General features: G+C 39.7%; 2 protein-coding genes across 4 annotated transcripts; both read left to right on the forward strand.

The window, feature by feature from the left end:
• The first annotated feature begins 156 nt into the window (after positions 1-156).
• On the forward strand, positions 157-7,239 carry golt1ba (golgi transport 1Ba). Of its 2 annotated transcripts, XM_078794571.1 has the most exons (6): positions 157-303; positions 1,361-1,452; positions 2,730-2,908; positions 3,183-3,264; positions 3,476-3,510; positions 5,655-7,239. In XM_078794571.1, exons 1-5 carry the CDS (start codon positions 279-281, stop codon positions 3,482-3,484), a joined length of 387 nt encoding a protein of 128 aa, XP_078650697.1. In that variant the 5' UTR covers positions 157-278; the 3' UTR covers positions 3,485-3,510; positions 5,655-7,239. The 2 variants fall into 2 exon arrangements, with proteins under 2 accessions (XP_078650697.1, XP_057921957.1); XM_058065974.2 differs by lacking the exon at positions 3,476-3,510.
• Positions 7,240-9,029: 1,790 nt separating this feature from the next.
• tmpoa (thymopoietin a) lies at positions 9,030-19,698 on the forward strand. 2 transcript variants are annotated; one of them, XM_058065965.2, is made up of 7 exons: positions 9,030-9,555; positions 14,893-15,010; positions 16,339-16,488; positions 16,719-16,828; positions 18,140-18,274; positions 18,494-18,594; positions 18,972-19,698. In XM_058065965.2, the coding sequence occupies exons 1-7, from the start codon at positions 9,319-9,321 to the stop codon at positions 19,375-19,377; spliced, it is 1,257 nt and encodes a 418-aa protein (XP_057921948.2). In that variant the 5' UTR covers positions 9,030-9,318; the 3' UTR covers positions 19,378-19,698. The 2 variants fall into 2 exon arrangements, with proteins under 2 accessions (XP_057921948.2, XP_057921949.2); XM_058065966.2 differs by lacking the exon at positions 18,140-18,274 and having other exon boundaries at positions 9,032-9,555.
• Positions 19,699-19,824: the final 126 nt, after the last annotated feature.

Here is a 19,824-nt window from a genome sequence, read left to right on the forward strand (position 1 = left end):
GTACATCAATTCATTAAATATATATATATATATATATATATTATATGTTATATATTAATTATATTGCATTTGTATATTGTAAATATGACAGTAAAAGTGTTAACCAAAACGTTGCTCTGAAGGCAACACAATGCTTTTCCGGAAGTTGTCATTGTACGAGGGTGTGTTTCCGGAAAACGTGGCTGTTGCTGCAGTGGCAGCTGTCATCTGGAGTATAATACTTTTTAGATGAGCACTTAAAATTGTCTTTTACGCTCGGTCGTCGAGTTAGTGCCAAGATGATATCCCTAACGGACTCACAAAGTAAGGATTTTGAATGTTGTGCACCGCTTGTGTTAAATAAAACAAGAAAAGACCGGCTATTTAATTCCACAGCTAGCTTGTAGCATTCCCAGCGAAACAGCGACTCTAGCTTCTATTACTTGTTTTGTGTGCTAAGGTTTCTGCATGCAGTGAGCATCTAATTGGCGCTGCTCGTGGCAACATCCGTTTAAAAGACAACTAGTTGTGCTTCAGGTAAAAACAATACAGCATAATAAAATTGAATTAGAATCATGCAGCGTAGAATAGGAAGTAAATATGCAAATTGGGTCTAGGAGAGGAGGTTCTAAGAAAAGTAGACAGAAATCCCCAAAAATATAACATATAACATATTGGAATTTGCTACTGTTACTTTAATTTATACCATGTTACACTCTGTATGCATGCTAGCAACCCCGCCTCCACCCACTGAGACAAACAAACTGTATGAGTGGCACGGTCTCACTCCATTCATGCCATTGTTCTGTGTAACAAACACCTAGTGAACTCTCTTTCTGCCTGTTTGGAGGCGCATGCACTAATTTATTAGGGCCGGCAAAATTATTGTTATATTTTATATGAGAAATCTTGTCACGTTTTAATCTTGCAGAATGTTGTGACTCCAGCTTGTGTGACACCCCAAATAGACAAGTTCAAAGCTTTCCCCTGCATTTGTAAAATGTCGTTGTACCAGTGGAGTAAGGTTGACTTCCTGTTTAGCTGGTCTTAAAATGTTAAACCCTTCAAGTATACAAGTAAACAGGCTGTTTTGTTTTATCTTTATTTTGATAAATTGCAATGAAATGTTGATAAATATGTACCCTGTTGTTATTGACTTGGCTGCATCACTTGATGACATGATTATCTAACTTTCTTAATTGGCTATGACACATTTGCATGTCATTTTTAATACAAAAACAAAACAAATACAAATCTTTCTTCTGTTGCTTTTTTGTGTTATTTATTTTTTATGTCACAAGCAAGACACCTATGAGTGCTTTCCACATCATGTGCGTTCCACATCAACTACAAAAATCTGATTTAAGTGTGTGTCCAACAGAAATCGGAATGGGATTAACAGGCTTCGGCGTGTTTTTCCTCTTCTTTGGGATGATCCTGTTCTTTGACAAAGCACTCCTGGCAATTGGGAATGTGAGTGTTTGCCTTCTATTGTACAGATCGGTGATTCCCAACCAATGTGTTCTGGCACTGTTGTGGTATGTGGCGGGAAATTAACAAAATATTTGGTCCAAAAAGAGTTTTTGTACAAATAATGTATCTGTAGCGAAGATGAGTGACAGTCAGAACAATGAAATGCTCTTCCACTAGATGGCAGAAGGTACATAATTGACTTGTGTATCCACCTGTTGCCATTCATACTGCAAGAGGTGTGTGCCTCAAAAAAGGTTGGGAAACACTGGTGTTGATGTTTGGACAGTTATTCATAATAGCAATACTGGTGCCTTATTCATAGAAAATGTGAACAAAATGTGATATTCTAATACAGTGGAACCCTTTTTAAGTTGACCAACTCATCAAGTCCCTATCCACTGTGTTCTTATTACTAAAAGCGTTCGTTAACGTCATTTAAGTTGACGTTGACGTACACGGGCGACCACTTTTGTCAACATAAATTTGAGACATCTGTGAAACTTAACTCAAGCAGCAACATAACTACTGTCTATGTAGCATTAAAATTAGCATTGTATGACTTCCTGTTCAGTGCAAAGTAAGCTTCGAAATAACGTATAGACAAAATGCACTCATTTATAAAATTTTGGGGGGATTGTTAACCACTGGAAGAAAGATTTGTGCATGTATGACAACTTTGTCGTTGTAGTCAAGACATAAAACAGAATTATAAGCTTCTCTGTTAGATAAGAGTCTAAAATATCAATTGAAAACAGAAGAATCAAAATAAAAATGAGCACAAATGGAGGAAACCTACATTGTCACCCATTCTCCTGATGTGAATGGCCAAAGTCACATGTAAATGGGTAAGCAACACCTAATTTCAGTTATGTCAACATCCACTTTTGTTGATGTCAAGTGGTCAGTTTGACTTAAACGGGGGATCCACTGTAGCAATATTCATTGAATATGTGAACGCAAGCTGTGCAATGGCAATATTGCAACAAGCTGATCCATTCTATTACTGTAAATGTTGTGAATGGCATCATAACAATCCTTTGTGTATAAGCCCGTTGCACAAAAGTAGACTAACTCCACAGAATACATCTCCATGGTGACTTGATACCAGGATGACAGGATACCCAAGATATCCCGGCTTAATCCCTTATCCTAGTTTTGTGCAACAGGCCACAGGACTCTGAAAACATTTGTTTATAGGGTGTCTGTTACTTATAGTGATGTTCAATTACTCTAGATAGTCTATGTAATGCTGTACAATGTGGTTTTTTTCCTACTAGATCCTGTTTGTTGCAGGACTGGCCTTTGTCATTGGCCTAGAAAGGACCTTTCGTTTCTTTTTCCAAAAGCACAAAATGAAAGCCACCGGTTTCTTCCTCGGGGGTGTGTTTGTAGTACTCATTGGCTGGCCCATTATCGGTGTCGTGCTGGAGATATACGGCTTTTTCCTCTTGTTCAGGTAAGAGTTGACACAAAATACAGTGAATCTTTTAATGGGATCTATTATGCTCATTTTTCACCCCTTTCTATTGAGTTGTGGTCTCCTGTAGAGCAGCTACACACAATAATCCGCACAGAAAACTTTTTAGATTTAGCAGAATCTGCACCTATTCCAGCTGTATTTCCTTTCATTGGTGCTTCCTGGCGAAACAAAAGTCAATATTCTAAGTTGTAGTACTTAATAATAAGAAATAACAACAAGGTCGATACCAACACTGACGTCTTTTTTCTAGAGGCTTCTTCCCTGTGGTGGTCGGCTTCATCAGAAGAATACCAGTCCTTGGCTCCATCCTCAACCTTCCCTTCATCAGTGCAGTAAGTATTTGTACACCGTATGTTCTCACAGCATGACGGTTCACCACAGCCACTGTACAGCATACATGAAGAAACACTTTTATTTCCTGGATGTCCCTGAATATGTCAGGAAAAAAGAGCTGGGTTAATGTGTGCTTTAGTCTCTGGACATAACGGTTACTCATTGTGTAGTTACAGATCATTTTTTGTCTTTTTACATTTTTTTTTGAAGCATTCATAAGGCTCTGAGGATAATCAGCAGTTGTGGTCAGTCACTGCCGATTTTCCATGCATGCTCACACTTGACTAGACATATCACAATAATAAGTACAGTCGTCCCTCGTTTAGAGCATTGAATTTCTGTAACATAGCATTCAATATTAATAGGTGAAATATAGAAATCCTTTTTTTAACATTATTAGAGACATTATTAGGGATCGCTGGGATTGGCTCCAGCACCCCCGCGACCCTCGTGAGGAAAAAGCGGTAGAAAATGAATGAACATTATTAGAGCCCTCTGGACATGAAATAACAGCCCTATAGTCACAAAAATGAGAGAAAATAGGACATATCACACATAAATAACACAACATACAGTAGACTCAGACGTTAGCAGTTTATTGTCTTTTTCAGTGTACTTCCTGTGGTGGCTATTGCCTCATCAATTTATTGTAATGGCAGCTTTAAATGCCTTTATACTCGTATCACCCTAATATAAAAGACATATAGTAGTATAGTAGACATGTGGAGGACAGGAAGGGGGGTTCAGAGTTGGGTTTTAGCTTGTCGTGGGTCATGGTGTTGTTGTTAGGATTGGTGCCTGTCTCACCGAACAGTTACTGACACCTAGTGGCCAACAATGACAATGCTGCCTCCGTCTTCTAGTTCTAATTTAGTTCACATAGCCATTTTTATGCTTGAATATGCATCATTTAGGCCAAGAAGAAGAACAATTTGCTTAAATATGCAAATCTTTTTACTAATAAAAGACAATGTTGAACTACAAAACCGGAAAAATTAATTAGTACATTTTTTAAATAGAGCGAGCGAGGGTCCAATATTGGAACCGTGTTGTAGCGAGGGACAACTGTATATGAGGACATACAGCAGTGTGAAAAAATGAGGACACCCCATTAAAACTCAGTACAGTGGAACCCGTTTAAGTAAGAAAGTTTGACTGTGTTGATATTTTTCTGTCTTACTAGCATTTAATGAGTTGTCCTGCTTTTTTTCATGTGACTGTAAATTGTAATATTAAATGTATTTCTTTTCAGCGTAGTTTCACTGAAGGCACACACCACAGGTTACTTTGAGAGTACGTAATGGTTAACTCTAGCATAGCATAGAATAGCATAGCATAGCATAGCGATGTGGGGGGGAAAATGAATTGAATTTCATACAATTTCATCCAACTGAATCAGTGTGTAAAATGGATACCTTTTCATCAAATGCCCAGAGACTGAAATACAAACATTCACCAACGTGTCCCCTCTCATACATTGAATTTGTTCCATCAAAACCTGTAAGAGCCTCTTGTGACATACCATGAAGGCAAATGATTTTGATGCCCTTCTGTCAGTCCATCATTTCTATTCAGTAAAAGTAAATCTTTCATCTCATCCTCACCAGCAGGAATTCTGATTTTGAGAAAAGTGAGGGACCAGCCCGGAATTACTGTTAAAAGAGGGAGCTGGTTAATGATGTCAAGAGAGTTGGGAGCACAGAGTTTGTGACACACTTTGCTGTAAGAGCTGTTAGCTCGTCGTGTTTTGTGACCGTGCCCACCACGTTTTTGAGCGGCATCGCCCTATGTTGGCAAAACGACAAGCTGAGGCTTCCTATCTGCAGAACTGCTGCAAAAAAAAGTATCGTCTCATGGCGCTGGTGGGGACAGGGATTCGGGAAATTGGAGGCTTTCATGGCAAGACAATATGGCGCCACGACAAGGCAGGAAGGCGAAGGGACTCCATGTGATGGACCAGCAGGGCTGTCCAAGAGGCCACGGAGCAGCAGATGCGGCTGTGGATCAGGAGAGGAGATTAGTGGATAGGTTAACATTCTCCATGGGACACAGCCTGTTCCTTGATCACACCCCAACCGGGTCACCTGGGTATGAGTGGCTCATGGCTGAAAGACCGCAGGTAGATGTCCAGGTCGCACCACGAGGTGAAGTATGTCACAAGGGGTAAATAAGCAGGCGTGTACAGTACATCTAAATTTGGAAACATCTACCATTACACCAAATTTGGTTGTTTCAATAACATTCAATGTAAAATGTGTTTGTCTTATTCCCTTGTGGTGTGTTCCTTAAACTCACGCATGCCCTCCGTTACAGCTGTAAGCATAGTGGCCAAGTGTCATTTCATACCCCCCAAAATCAAACTTATCATGTTTTTCTTTTTTTTTGTCAGTATGTGGACAAAGTGAGCGAAAGCAACACGATGGTATAACACAGGCATCTTGTACGCATGGACGGCTTCGTTTGAACATAAAAGATTTTACACAGGAGCGAAATCTGCCATGGGGCCCTTTTGAGGTTGCCCTGGGGATGCATACGGATCATGACTCCCTCCTGCACACGGAAGATGAAGAAAGACTGTTATGTCGCTGGTCTTCACTGCTGATTCATAGTTCATCGTAGCACTATCTGTTACTCTAATTCGTTGTCATGCATTCCCTATTGAGTGAATCTTTCATGACGTGGAGGATTGATGGCATCCCGATAGCATTAGAAGTCACGTGATGACTCATGTGGAGCTTTAAATCAGAAACTTTGTGCTGCAACAAATATTGCCATATTGTCCTTTTTGTGCCTCCTCTTATAGGAAAAAAATGCAGTGCATAATCAATCAAGCATAAATGTATAACATTCACAAGGATATGTACTTTTGACATCATTATTATTAGCATTATTTTCCACCAACCTTTCCAGGAACGTTATTTACCTGGGTAAAAAAAAAAAGGTTCTTGCCAAACTATGTGGTTTGTATTTCTACTGCAAGTTAAAGTTCAGGGTCATTTATACAAACCAAGCCGATGCTGTAAGGGGAGTGATACATTTTTACAGTAGCCCCTTTACGACCAGAATTTTAATTATTGGTATCGGTATTAGGGTCACATTGGGGGAAAAAATCTGGAGATTTCAAGAATAAAGCTGTAAATTTACAAGATAAAAGCCGTAAATTTATGAGAATTTTTTTTTGGAATATAACAAGAAAGTTGTGAATTTATAAGATAAAAGCTGTAAATTTACGAGGAAAAGAAGTTGTAATATTACGAGAATAAAGTCTCAAATTTACAAGAATAAAGGACGAATTTACAAGATAAGTCGTAAACTTACGAGAAAAAAAAGTCCTAATATTACAAGAATGAAGTTGTGAATTTACAACATAAAAGCTGTAAATTTATGAGGAAAAAAAGTTGTGATATTAGGTCAATAAAGTCAAGAATTTTATGATAAAAGCCATACATTTGTGAAGAAAAGTCAAAATATTACGAGAATAAAGTTGGGAATTTTACACTATAACAGCAGTAAATTTATGAATCAGATGACAGTAAAGTTGTAAATTTATGACTGTTTTTTTTTCATAAATTTTCTAAAATTTTTTATTCAATGTGACCCTAATACACAGCCATACATTTTGACGGTAAGAAAAAACGATTGGTGATCTGTGTTCAAAGTTTGGCATCATTAACAAAATAGGTTGATGACTTATCGGGGAGTGGTATATTTTTAAAAGTAAGTAGTAAAAAAAGGTTCCTGTGAGTTTGGTGGAAAACGGTTTCTCGTCAGAAGGAGGAAATGTATTTTGTCACCCATCGCATCTCCTTTGAATGTCATGTTTGAGTTCATGTATAAAACATGTATGGGGTCAGACTGTACATATTTATTACCAGGTGGCCCCATGAACGTACAAATGGTCTGTACAGTATTTTGTGTGTGAATATTTGGCACTAAACCAAGAAATCTGTCATTTTGCTGGAATCTTGTTAAGAGTTATACAATAAGAGTTATAATAGGTAAGCTGCACCTGATCATTGGACAACCTGGCTCTCCATATGTATATGTACATATTTATCAAAGGAAAGTGGTGGATGTTTTATGTCAAGGGTGTTCAAACTTTTTTCACAGAGGGGCCGCATACTGAAAATTGGAAAAAACATACATTGTATATAGGGATGTCCAATATTGGCTTTTTTGCCAAAAAACAATATGCTGAGATGTGCAACATGTATAGGTATTGTAAACAGCATTTTTAAATATCGGTTTTCATGATCGGTAAATGATACCGATTTTTATGCTGATATCGGCCATCCCTAATTGTATATATTTAAATGTATTTAATTTTATTTATGTATTACTGCTGTTATTAGCATCGTTACTTTAACTTTTTCTTCGTACATTACCCCTATTTACTTAATTTTATTTTTAAAATGTGCCGCGAGACGATCAACATTTTAGACACCCCTGTCATAAGTGCACTCACACTGCTCAAATACCTTTTTTCCTGATCAAATAAGACTGCTGTGTTAAGCATTTAAAAATTTTTGATTGTTTATTGTGATTTAAAAACCAACCTGTACAGTTATGTTTAAAAACCTCTTAGTAGTGGGGCGAAACTACTGTAAATGAATAAATAAATAAACATTAGTTACATTTAAGAAGTAACAAATTTGTTAGGGGAGGAAAAAATATTTTATATAAGTGAAATTTTAAAAATGGTGATCAGTTTAAACTGAAAAAAATGCAGAAAATGAGGTAATACACAACAAAAACACTTGTATATATAATCATTGAAATTAAATCTGTTATGGGTGCCATGTAAAAAAAATATGGGAGGTTTCAGTTTTTTTATTTTTATGTAAAATGTGCATCACACTGGTCACACGAGAATGCACATCCTAAAAGTAATATATTTTACTTTCTATATTACCGATTATGTATATTATTACATACAAAGCTGTAATAGTTTACCGGTGTGACAAAACAGTAAAAGCCTTTAAATACATATCAGTACAAATAAAGACAATTTAACTTTTTATCTTTTTACGGTTAATTGGTATTTTTCCCCATCAAATCACATGATAATAGTCATATATAGACATATGAAGTATACTAGTATATATTCACAATGGCTGTGTCTCAAATGAAACACTTGGGTCAGTACACTTACAGACTTCGACAGTGAGCGAATTGAAACGCACTCAAAAATGGCCATTTTGACTATGTAGCGGAAAGGAGGGAACTAACTTGACATGTACGTCTGTGAAGCTACTTATGGGGGCAACTCCTATGTCGCCTCACTACCTAGGACACTAGACTTTAACAAACAGTGACGAACTGCAAATGAATGGAAGAGAGCGTATGTAGCCACGGCGCAGAGTGTCCGCCATGATGGTGGGCAGGGCTAGGCGGACAACAGTGCAACGTATTCGTCGTGTGCCGACGACATGTTTTCAAGGCAATGGTCCTGGGTTCTGCTTACCATCATGGCGGCCAAAGCCGCGCCCAGGGAGTAGTAGTGGACTAAATAGTCCTATTCAATTGTAGTATTCACAATGACAACTCCTATGGTTGTAAAATTAAAAAATGTACTGTGCTAGATGTAAAACAGCACCGCATTGTAAGTTCACAGTTTACACAGTGTTTCAGCCAAAATGAAAGACAAGTGAAGTTGTGAGTAACTGCTTTCCTCACTTTTCAATCGTGGCAACTTATTGACCAATGAGAAAGCACTTTCGAACATCAAGTGTCCAATAGACGCAAATCCCAGACAGGAAGTCACGCCCAATTCAGGTCACACCCGGTTCAGGTCACGCCCGCCAGCAGGACAAGCTTAGCCTTGCTAGGATTTCATTCGGCGGCCGCTACTAACATGCGTTTGCAACGCATGTGGGAGAAAACAGCAACAAGTAATTCTCGTTTGTGTCCGTTTGCTTAGCTCCACGCCGAACACGCTGCTTTGCGGATTCATTCCAAGAAGAGGCGCTCGTTAGCCATTTTGTTTTAGTTGGCTTGAGCTAGCCAAATCTCCCCCCAAAAAACCCGTGTGCTGTTAACGCTGTCCCGCCGTCATGCCGGAGTTCATGGACGACCCGTCGTTGCTCACCAAGGATAAACTGAAGAGCGAGCTGCTGGCCCACAACGTGGAGCTACCGAGCGGCAACCAAACTAAAGACGTGTACGTGCAGCTTTATCTGAAGAACTTGACTTCCCAGAACAAGAAGCATGCCACAACTTTGGATGCGTTCTCCAGCGACGATGAGCTTCCTCCGCCTGTTGTCTCCAACAGAAGTAGATCCTCCGGCAAAGTGAGTTCCACTTTTTACTTTTTTTGGTAATTGTGTTTAGATAATGCAAATAAAAATCTAAATAAAACCAATTAATCCAAATATCGATAGAGGTATTTCATATAGTATGACAAAAAATACTTTTGCATAAAAAGTACGTTGTAAAATTACAGACATGGCCTTATTCACTTATTATTATATACATTATTGGTTAGTTATAGTCAGTAGTGCAAATGTTGGAATTTTACTATTGGCTCTTATTTAAGTCCTTTGGCTTTTTGACCCAAAAGTTGTCTTTTTGGCCAAGAAGTTGAACATAACAAAAACTCTGAATTTGTTCACCGATTACTCACTAATGTTGACGAATGTGAGAATACAGTGTTTCTTGTCTTGGGGAAAGATTGTCAACATTCCAATGTAATAATCCCTCTCCAGTCCTCGACTGCAAGCATGGCGCGGTCAGATTTCTGTAGCGTGACTTCTAAAGCCAGCTTGGTGAACTTGCACTGACTGGTTTTGGTCCAGAGATCACATCAGTGTTTCTGCTTCATGATTGCTTTTATTAAGAATGGGTTTTATCAAGTATTTTGTCTTCTCAGGTCACCACAGCCCCATATTTATGACTCAGTCCAGTCTGTAAAGTTCCCAGTAGAGTTTAGAGGCAATATCAGGACTCTACATTAAAAACAAAAATGACTTGCCCATGGGGAATCCTTAAGGTGAGAACTACTTGCCCCATGTAAAATTAAAAGACTGCCATAATGATATCATCTCATTTTTGTGATATCACATGAGAATCTCAAATAAAGATGAAATGATGATCATTTCTTGTGGTTGTTTTCCTACATAGATCATGACGTTGCATGGAAATCTGGATTGTCAAGAGACTTCGAGGCACTTTGCCTTTTACAAGTTGTGCACCACAATGAAACATTATTGAATAGACACATTTGTGTACTAGTAAAGTGGTCTCAACTCAATAGTCAAACAATAATTTGTGAAGCAAAGGTGAGAAAAACGCACACAAATGGAAGCGCTAGATTTTGTAGCTTGTGCAAAATCAGCACTCGGTATTGGATCTAATCGCTGGTGTTTCATTTTGACCACTTCAAATTGTCACAGCAATGTGATTCACTCACCTGCGCCATCATTTGATTTGCTGTCGCTAATAAAATACTTGTTTCGGCGGCACTGTTTCATCACTTTTTGCTGTTTTCCTTCACAAGTTGTTGAAGAATTAGACCATGTTGGCAGGGACGCCATGATAGATGTTTTCCTAGTCAAACCATCCCTGATTGGTTGATCGCGAACAAGAACGGGTGTGGGTAAAACGCGGACCGCGGTCTAAATAAACAATTCTGATTGGTCCATTTCAAGATTTGCAAGGATTTTTTGCAAATTACAACCGGAATTACGCAGTCCATGTTTTACCAACACCCAATAAGAACCGCTTTAAAAAAACTCTTGGCAGTATGGCATGCCAAAGTGCACTTGCCCGACGGGAATATCACTGATTGGATTTACTTGCCCCAATTTTGTTTTAACTTGCCCCGGACCATCGGTACATGGTTATTGTCGAGCCCTGAATATATATAACCCATAGAAGTTAATGGTTGGAATAACACATGTAAACATTGTAATGTTGTGGTTGTTTTTACAGTTCAAACTGCCCTCTATTGTACATGTCTCTGTTTCATTTAATTGAACAGGTGTGATGTTAGATGTGTCTTGTCTTGTTTGGGCATCAAGCTTTCCATGATGATTGAACAGACCTCATGGGTCGTAAACTAAACCGATGATAGAGAAATTACATATCACACGGGATGCGTACGGTTGCATGAAGGTGGTGCATGTCGGGGCCTTCTGACTTCCGTATGTACAGGTGGTAGACTGCATACTTTTTTTTCTTTCATTCAGGTTCATGCCAGGCTTCCCTTTTTTTTAGCTTTCGCCTCAGTCATACGTTGATTCTAAGCTCTTTGAATTTGAAGCTGATTGTTTGCTTAGCCTGTCGGCCAACCTTGCGGTGGGAGTTTTCATGGTAAATAAACTCTGCAAGGGAGTGCTTGTTCTTCGTTAGAATATGAAGAGACTACAGAATGGGACTTGGATGACATAAAGCCGTCATGTGACCAATAATGTTCACTAACATTCTCTTTGGAGATGAATAAAATATCGATCTAGATTAGCCGTCGCCAAATAACAGACCTCGGTCTGGATCCGGACCCAGTGATGGCCTTTTACGGGCACGTGACCAATTAAAGCAGATTGCGGGCCTAATGACTTCAGTGTTTATAGTTAATGTGACAGCAAAAACAGCGACGTCACTCAAAATGAGCCAATGAAATCATTTGTTTACTTGTTTCCGGAGCTTTGGTGTGAAAACAACTGCATAAACGGACCTTACTCAGTTTTAATTGAAGACCCATGATCTTGATTGACACAATGGTTTGGTCTCCATTTTTCTCTTGTCTCAGTTTACATGCGCTCTTTAATTCCATCGTTGGCCAAACACTGTGTACCTCAGATATAGTAGTTGTTGTAGTGTTGTCATTGGTCATGTCATTAAATGTTTTTTTTAAAGATTATATCAGAACCTTTTTTTTTATATTTATTCAATTTTGTCAGGAAAAAAAACTCCATATAGGAAATTGGTTAACATTCCATTCGGGGTTAACCTGTCACGGTGTGCGTGAAAGAAGTCTTGCAGGTATGCGAGGAGGTGGAAGTGATTGTTCCGCACAAACAATAATTGGTCACATTTTTCACATACTCACCTGAAGGTAGAGTGTAAAGCTGTCAAGTATGAATACACCTCGTTGAGTTGTAGAAGTGTAGTGGTTATGTTTGAAGGCTGTGTGAAGTTGAAAGTGTAAACAGTGGCTGTTAATTCAAGAGGATTTTGGCAAATCACACTCGCTGTGCAAATGTACATTCCTGCAGCGTGCATGCGCACGTTATTCTGCAACAATTGCCTGTTAATTAATTGCTATTATTTGAATCATTTTCCACCATCTTGAATGAACGATTTAAAGTATACATTCAACCTCTACACGTGTTTTGCCCCAGTTGTACTGTAAATGAATGTCTGATGGTGTTTGTGTAGACTTGGGCTAGCAGGCTGACATCCAGCTGTGAGCTCAGGGTTCAGGTATTTCTATAAAGGCCCCCGGGTGTGGTCTGCAGCGGGGTCTTTCTGACTTCCTCTTTTCCCGCTCTCCTCAACCAGACTGTTGTGGTTACGAAACACTCGGCTCAGGTTCAAATCAAGTCGTGCCCGCCTCGGCGAATGCCAGAAATCTTCCAAGACAACCTCCTGAAGCGTGTCTCTCACGTTCATTACATGCTGTCGTAACGCTCCCTCCTCAACCTTAACACACATTCATTGAATTCTTCACGTTTTTACCAACTCTTTTAGGCCTGCAGGTTCACTAAAGATTCACACTGAGTAGGAATATGACTCCAGGCACACAAAAAAGCAGTTTTGTTATCACTAGAGATGGCAATTTATGCAGCGATTCCATGTGAATTGGACAACACGATAGAAGGGGCGGAAGAAATTGTACGTTTGATGCACCATCATAGTCCTTTTCATTAACACATTCACCAAAAAAGATTAAAGAAAGGACAGTTTGAAGTGTCATCACAACACCTGTACGAGAAACCTTCCAGACCAAAAGTAGCCGCTTCCACAGTCGGTTATTTGTGCAGGTTCAAAGTCGTCGGCAGGCCTTTTCCTGTCACAAGCCGGAAGCCCGTAAAAGACTTTTATAGCTGTTTGTTTGGATGAATTATTCACCCTAGATGCCACTAGATTTAGCGGACAAAACGAGAATCGGAAAAGCCCCGGAAAAAGTTGCTACTCCATGAAGACAACATTCCTGCAAAACATTCCATGCATTTTAATGGTCCTCCAACTCTGAGCCTGGAGCCTAACTTACGAATTCTTTTTCAGCTGGTTTCATAATATGTAATTTCCTGAAAGTGGGTGTGCGAGGGCTGACTTCTAGTATGCTGTTTGTGCAAGCACAGTTGGTCTACATGCTGAAAACCCTGCTACACGCTGGAAAAACTACAGGTTTTTCCATGCAGTTATGTCTTTCTATCTGTGGGCTTTCAAAGTGCTTTTTTCTGAACTGGTATTGGTATTTTTCATACCAAGAACCATCCATCCTAATTGTACATGGGCATTTTTTATAGACGCAGTAAAGCCTAAGGCTTCAAGTTTCACTTCCTTGTATTCAAATGAACAAACTATTGATGAAGAGTTCATATCATTAACAATTCATGGACGAGTTCAGACATTTTATAGAAAAAGAGCTCTGGTTAGCAACCCTCATTTAAACCATGCAAACGTTTATGACTCTGCCTCATTTCAAATGACCCTCAATCGTTTCAAATTCAAATGATGCCCAATCGTACCCAGGCACCCGACTTTATGGTCTGATTATGTATTTTAGATATATAGATACTTTACAGGACATTATTATGGTATGTGACAAGACTTTTGTCCAAGTACAATCAAACCTTTGTGCCCTAATGAAATGATACAATACTCTTGAGGCTTAAATACAAGCAATTTCTGAATCCAAATGAGCAAATAAAAGTGAAGTTATTTATTTTTTCTACAGCTTGGATAAGCGACAAGACATTTGTCAGGCACTGTAGTTTTGTCTTGGCACTCATTTCATCCCAACGTTTGAATGGCGATTATGGCAGCTGTACTCTGTGAATCAGGAAAAGGCCGAAAGAAACAAAAAAAAACTCTGTGAATAGTCTCTTGTTTCTTGGTTACATAGAAGTGTGTTTTTGTTCGAGCAGGACTTGAAAAGTACTTTTAAAGTCTACTTCATCTCCCCACTAAACCAGTTTGAGGAACTGCCTGTCGGCTCAGCAAACATTAAAATCTTAAATGTTATACAGAGATTGATGTTTGCTTAGCTAAAGAATACAGTTCATAGAAACTACCATTTGGGGAGTGTAATTGGTATCTAAGGTGAGGCTCTCAGAGCGTGGCGTGAACACAAGTATCGAGATACTGCATGTTGATGATGCAACCCAGCGTGCTCTAATATAGCTAGCTGTAGCGAGCACAGCCAAATGTGTACAACCACTCTTCTAAGTCACCAATCCTCACCTCAACGGCGGCAAATAAACTGCAGCTCCTGCAAGTATGAGGGGTTCAGTCTCTCCATTAATTCCACTCCAGAACCAAATGTGCACAGACAGATTCCCAGTGAACCCTCTTGTTATCCAGCTTGTGTTGTCCGGGAAGATGAAACACGTGTTAGAAATGCACATGTCAATTCATCCTGGGCGTCATAATTAACAACCTGTTCTCTGCTGTTGTCGTCGCAGAAGGCGCCCCGGAAAACTGACAAAGTCCTGCCGATTGAGCTGGATGTGACGACACTGACTGACGACGTCCTGAGGGAGGAACTGCTCAAACATGGCGTACATGCTGGCCCGATTGTGGGTGAGTCAGTCAAATAATTATATTGCTCCAATTCTTAATGGTCTTAATTATTTTTTTAGTCACATTTCAAGTTTAAGTGTGTTTTGTGTATATGCTGTATATGGTGGAGGCATAATCAATACACCGATACACATGTAGTGTAAGCACACATTGAAAGTGTGACCGTGTCAAGACAGAAGTAACATTACAGTACGTCATGTGACAATACTTTGCTTCATAAAAAAGAAATGTATTTCAATGAAAGGTATCATTAAATTACTTGTGTTGTGTGATCTGGCGCCGTATGAAATATGATGTTTCCAAACACTGGTTAAATTAAGGGACACTGAACCAAATGAAGCCCACGTTTGGGAGTAGAGGCAAGGAAAACTCCTTCGGTGGAAGAAGCCTCAAACGGGACCGAGGCTCAGTGCAAAAAGCTTATGAGGTCGTGCACTTCCCCCATATGCTCCACGCTGCACACAGCTGGTGAAATTCACAGGTGCCTTGCACATTTTGCATGGCATTTGTGGCCCGTGGTGAGTTACTGTACTTAGTAAAAAGACATATTACATTATTACATTATATTATTACATTTTCCTATAATAAAATGCTAGATTCTACCTAATTCTGCATTCATGTCACAACATTGAATATATTCCCAATAAACTGTAGATATGGGATTCAGTTTGTGTATTTTTTTATTGTTTGGTGGGATTTGTTATTAAATGTAAACAGTGTCTGTTTTTATGTGTGGGTTTTTTATGATGAGAATTAGAATTATCAGGCGTTGAAAACCACACACACTCAGGACCTTAGTGTACACTGAAGTGTACTTGACAATGGCAAAGACGCAGGTTTTTGAGGAACAGAAGTAGGATGGATTTTATTGTAACTTTTTACGTATCCAATGAATTTACAGCAGTTCCGTCTCTGTGCAGACACATATCCATTCGTTGAGCTTTTGAAACGATGTATATTATGAAGAATTTGAATTTGATTCTAGATTTTACATATGCAATGCAAGCTAGTACTGTAATGTACAACTCAACACTTCACTTTTTTTTTACCAATGGGTGGACTCATGAGCAACTCTTCATCGAATAAAAAGCGTAGAAGAAGTCAACACGTGGGTGTTCTGACGTCACGAAAGGTCGCTACCCCGAGGTTGTTCGCTACCTCTTACTTTTGATGCACTCTTCTTCGACTGCAGCTTTGAAGAAGTGTGACTCTTACCAATGTTTATAACGTAGATGTATCCAAATGTTAATATGACATACATACATAAATTGAACAGTTTTGTTTTTTTTTTCTTCACCATCCCACCCATTTTTTTTTCATCCTGCCAGCATCCACCCGTCAACTGTACGAGAAGAAGCTGCAGAAACTCCTCGATGATGGTCCTACACAGGCGACAATAACAAAGATAGTGGTCACGGAGATCCAAGTCAACCACAACGGCAACTCTGAATCCGAACTCTACAGTGACAAGGAGGATGGTAAGGGAATGCACGTCATGATGTATGATCCTACATTCACAGGCTCCTAACAACGGTACATACTGTGTGTTTATCCTGACTCACCACAAATAATGTTTTAATTGACACAGTCTGGCGAGGTATTCCATTGTTAATTACCATGGCTTTAGTTTTAGCGGACGCGAGTCAGCCACTCCAACATAACGAGGTATTTATCCACTGTGTGTGTTTATAATGCTGTTTGGTTTCAGATGTGACGGCAGAACCTGAGCCTGAAGCAGTTCCCGTGGTGGAGAGGACTGTTAGAAGCAGAGGGAAGACGCCCGTCACAACCCGTACTCGCAGCAGCCAGCACAAGACTGTAAGTACATGCTCCTTGGTTTATCGTTTATTTTCTCTACCCTATTTGTCACTCTCACCAAGTACTAGTTGTAGTAGGGCCCGATCATTTTCACTCGCCACTCTTTCATGAAGGCATGTCCTCACAAACAATGAACCCAACCCCGTCTCGAACGAAAAGCCTGCATTCTGACACTCTAGTAGTATTAGTCTAGGTGTGTCTAGATTTGACTTTACCCAGTGCAAGGCTTCAGTTTCATTCCCCATCGCATCACGTAGCATGTCAGACGCAAAGCACATGATGTGGATTAGCCGTGGTAGATTCTTTTAACTGTTGACTCTTCTTCCCCTTTGCCCCGATGTGTTTTTCCTGGCGTGCACATTTCAGTCCTCTTGTTTGTCAACGTTTATTGCAAGTCCAGACTTGTAATGAGCGCGCTCAGATAATTGAGATGTTCGATGTTGCCCAGCACTTCATTACGGAGCCCGATATCAGCAGCGTTTGTAATTTTGTGAAATGAATGAACACTTAATGCCTCTTCTGCTGGGATGCCACTGCATGCATTTCACAAATAAACACGGTTTATACTGCAATATGCAATACAAGATGTCACATTTATTTTAAAAGTTTTGTCTCAATAAAATGGCCAGACTAATAGTTGACTATTATTACATGTCCTCCCATCAATACAATATAAAGAAAGCTGCACGTTCACAGTTTCAGAATGAAACTGAAACTAACTAATGAAACTAGTTGTCCTGAGGTGAGGTGTGATATTAGCTTAGAAGTATTAAAGGCCTTACTCCACCCTTGTATAACCAGCTCTTCACACCATCACTTTATTTACAAGCCAAAGGCAAAACTGGCCAATTATTCCACACGGGTTTAATGAGGACTCACTTGTGCGGCAATATCAATATAAAATTATGACCTAATATCTCATTTCTATGCCAATATCTGCTATCCCCAGACAGAACTACGTAAAATATAAATATATGCACAAATCCCATTCTCCTTATGTCTCCGGCCAAAGTCAGTGTGGAAGCAACTGCTAGTTTAGGTTATGTTGACAACTGTTTGTCAACGTGAGTCAGCCAATCCGAGAGGGGGGGGTGGGGGGTATCCATATTATATTACTTCCACTCGTGTCAAACGGGTGGTGAGGCATGAATAGGTTTAGCTGTCACATGCCATACAGTTGGTATGGGTCAATACATAAATTGTGCTTGTGTGTGTACAGCTGGTTTTTTTTTGGTGACAGCTGTACAGTTGGGTGGATAAGTCTCTCTCTCACACACACACACACACACACACACACTTCTTTGTGACTAGGAAGACTGTGGTCCTCCCGATGACCTGATGTACGGAAGGAGATCAGAGAAAATCCCAGACCTCCTGCCGACACGCAACCCCGAGAGGAATCACAGTAGCGCATCGCCGCTGTCCAAAGAGACATTAGTGAGCCAGGTCTGTGCACTCGCAGGCGTCCCACGTATGGGGAACACGGGAGGTTGGTCTAGGTCACACGTTTGGTGAGGTGGCCAATTTAGTTAGGACGGTCCATGTATTCATTTGGCCATGCACTTGATTTTTTGTGGGAATGTGGAAAATGACACTCCTGAGTTTAATCAAATTGCCGTAAAATTGTGCGTCCTCCTTTTTACTCACGTGCTTCTTCGTCTTTAGGTGGAGAAGATAGCAGCCGGTGACGAAACCCCCAAAGTGGTCGAGAAGGATGTTCTGAAGGAGCTGTATCCCAATGATATGAACAGTCCACTTGGACTCACGTAAGTAATGCACAGCATGTATTTGTATTGTAGTGCATTTAGATATTTTTATGTTTGAAACAAAGAAAAATACAATTTTCCTAATTATGCACATTTTGCATAGGCAAATATCAATAGTTTGATCAATGTTTCTGTTCGACTCCATGCCGGACCTAAACAAATCAGCATCCTTTTGTCATCTGATTAGTGAGCAGTAACCCTCTTCATATTTGGCGAGGATGCATTTTCACATGTACTGTACATGTTAATATGACCTACAGTGTGAACTCTGAACTTGGGCAGTTTGTGCACATGTTTATTCATTTTCTGGTTTATAAACATTGTGATTCGTGTTGGACCAACTTAATCCTGAACAAGAAGTCTTTTTCCACTTGTAGGGTCACTTGCAGACGACCTATCCGAGGAGCTTCCGGACGCCCCGTGACCTCCCTTGATCTCTGGAATGATGAAAACTCCTACTTTTCTCCCAAAGCTTCCAGAAGCATCAGCAACTCCACCTCTTCCTCCTACATCGAGAGCCGCATTCTCAACAGAGTCAGTGCCCCTGCAGCCTCCTCCCCCTCCTATGCCAATCCCTCGTCCAGCACCGCCAAGCTCCTGTCTGCGGCGCCCCCTGCTGGTCCCACCAAAGTAGCACGCCCGGGCATGTCTTGGTGGAAAAAGGTGCTCCTGGTGGCCATTGGGGCTGCTTTCCTGTTCTTTGTTTACCAAGCAATGGAAACCAACACCATCAACCCATTTTCAGCAGACAACTCGGAGGTGGCGATTGACAGCAAGGCATAAAAGTTCACCACGTGTGGCAAAAGGACAGTCTACAGTCGTAATTCATTTTTCTGTGAATCACCAATATAGTCTTTTTTTTTGGACTATAATATACAAAAGTTTAAAACAGTAGCTAATTTGACTTTTTTATTGCATTATTGCATGGTGTGAGTGAATTTAGTGTCTTAACTAGCATAGTCATTAACAGTCTTGAAGATGGAGTGTGAAACTGTATTTTTTTAACCTGTCCGTCTTTAAGGCTTTGTTATCCAAATGTTTTAAATTTTGAGCCTTATCAATATTTTTCTGAAATGTTTTCCTATAATAAAATGCTAGATTCTACCTAATTATGCATTCATGTCACAACATTGAATATATTCCCAATAAACTACAAATATGGGATTCAGTTTGTGTATTTTTTTATTGTTTGGTGGGATGTGTTATTACATGTAAACAGTGTCTGTTTTT

The sequence above is a fragment of the Doryrhamphus excisus genome, linkage group LG2 (genome assembly GCF_037039965.1).
Source record: "Doryrhamphus excisus strain RoL-2023G ecotype Guam linkage group LG2, RoL_Dexc_Guam_v1.1, whole genome shotgun sequence".
NCBI lineage: Eukaryota > Metazoa > Chordata > Actinopteri > Syngnathiformes > Syngnathidae > Doryrhamphus > Doryrhamphus excisus.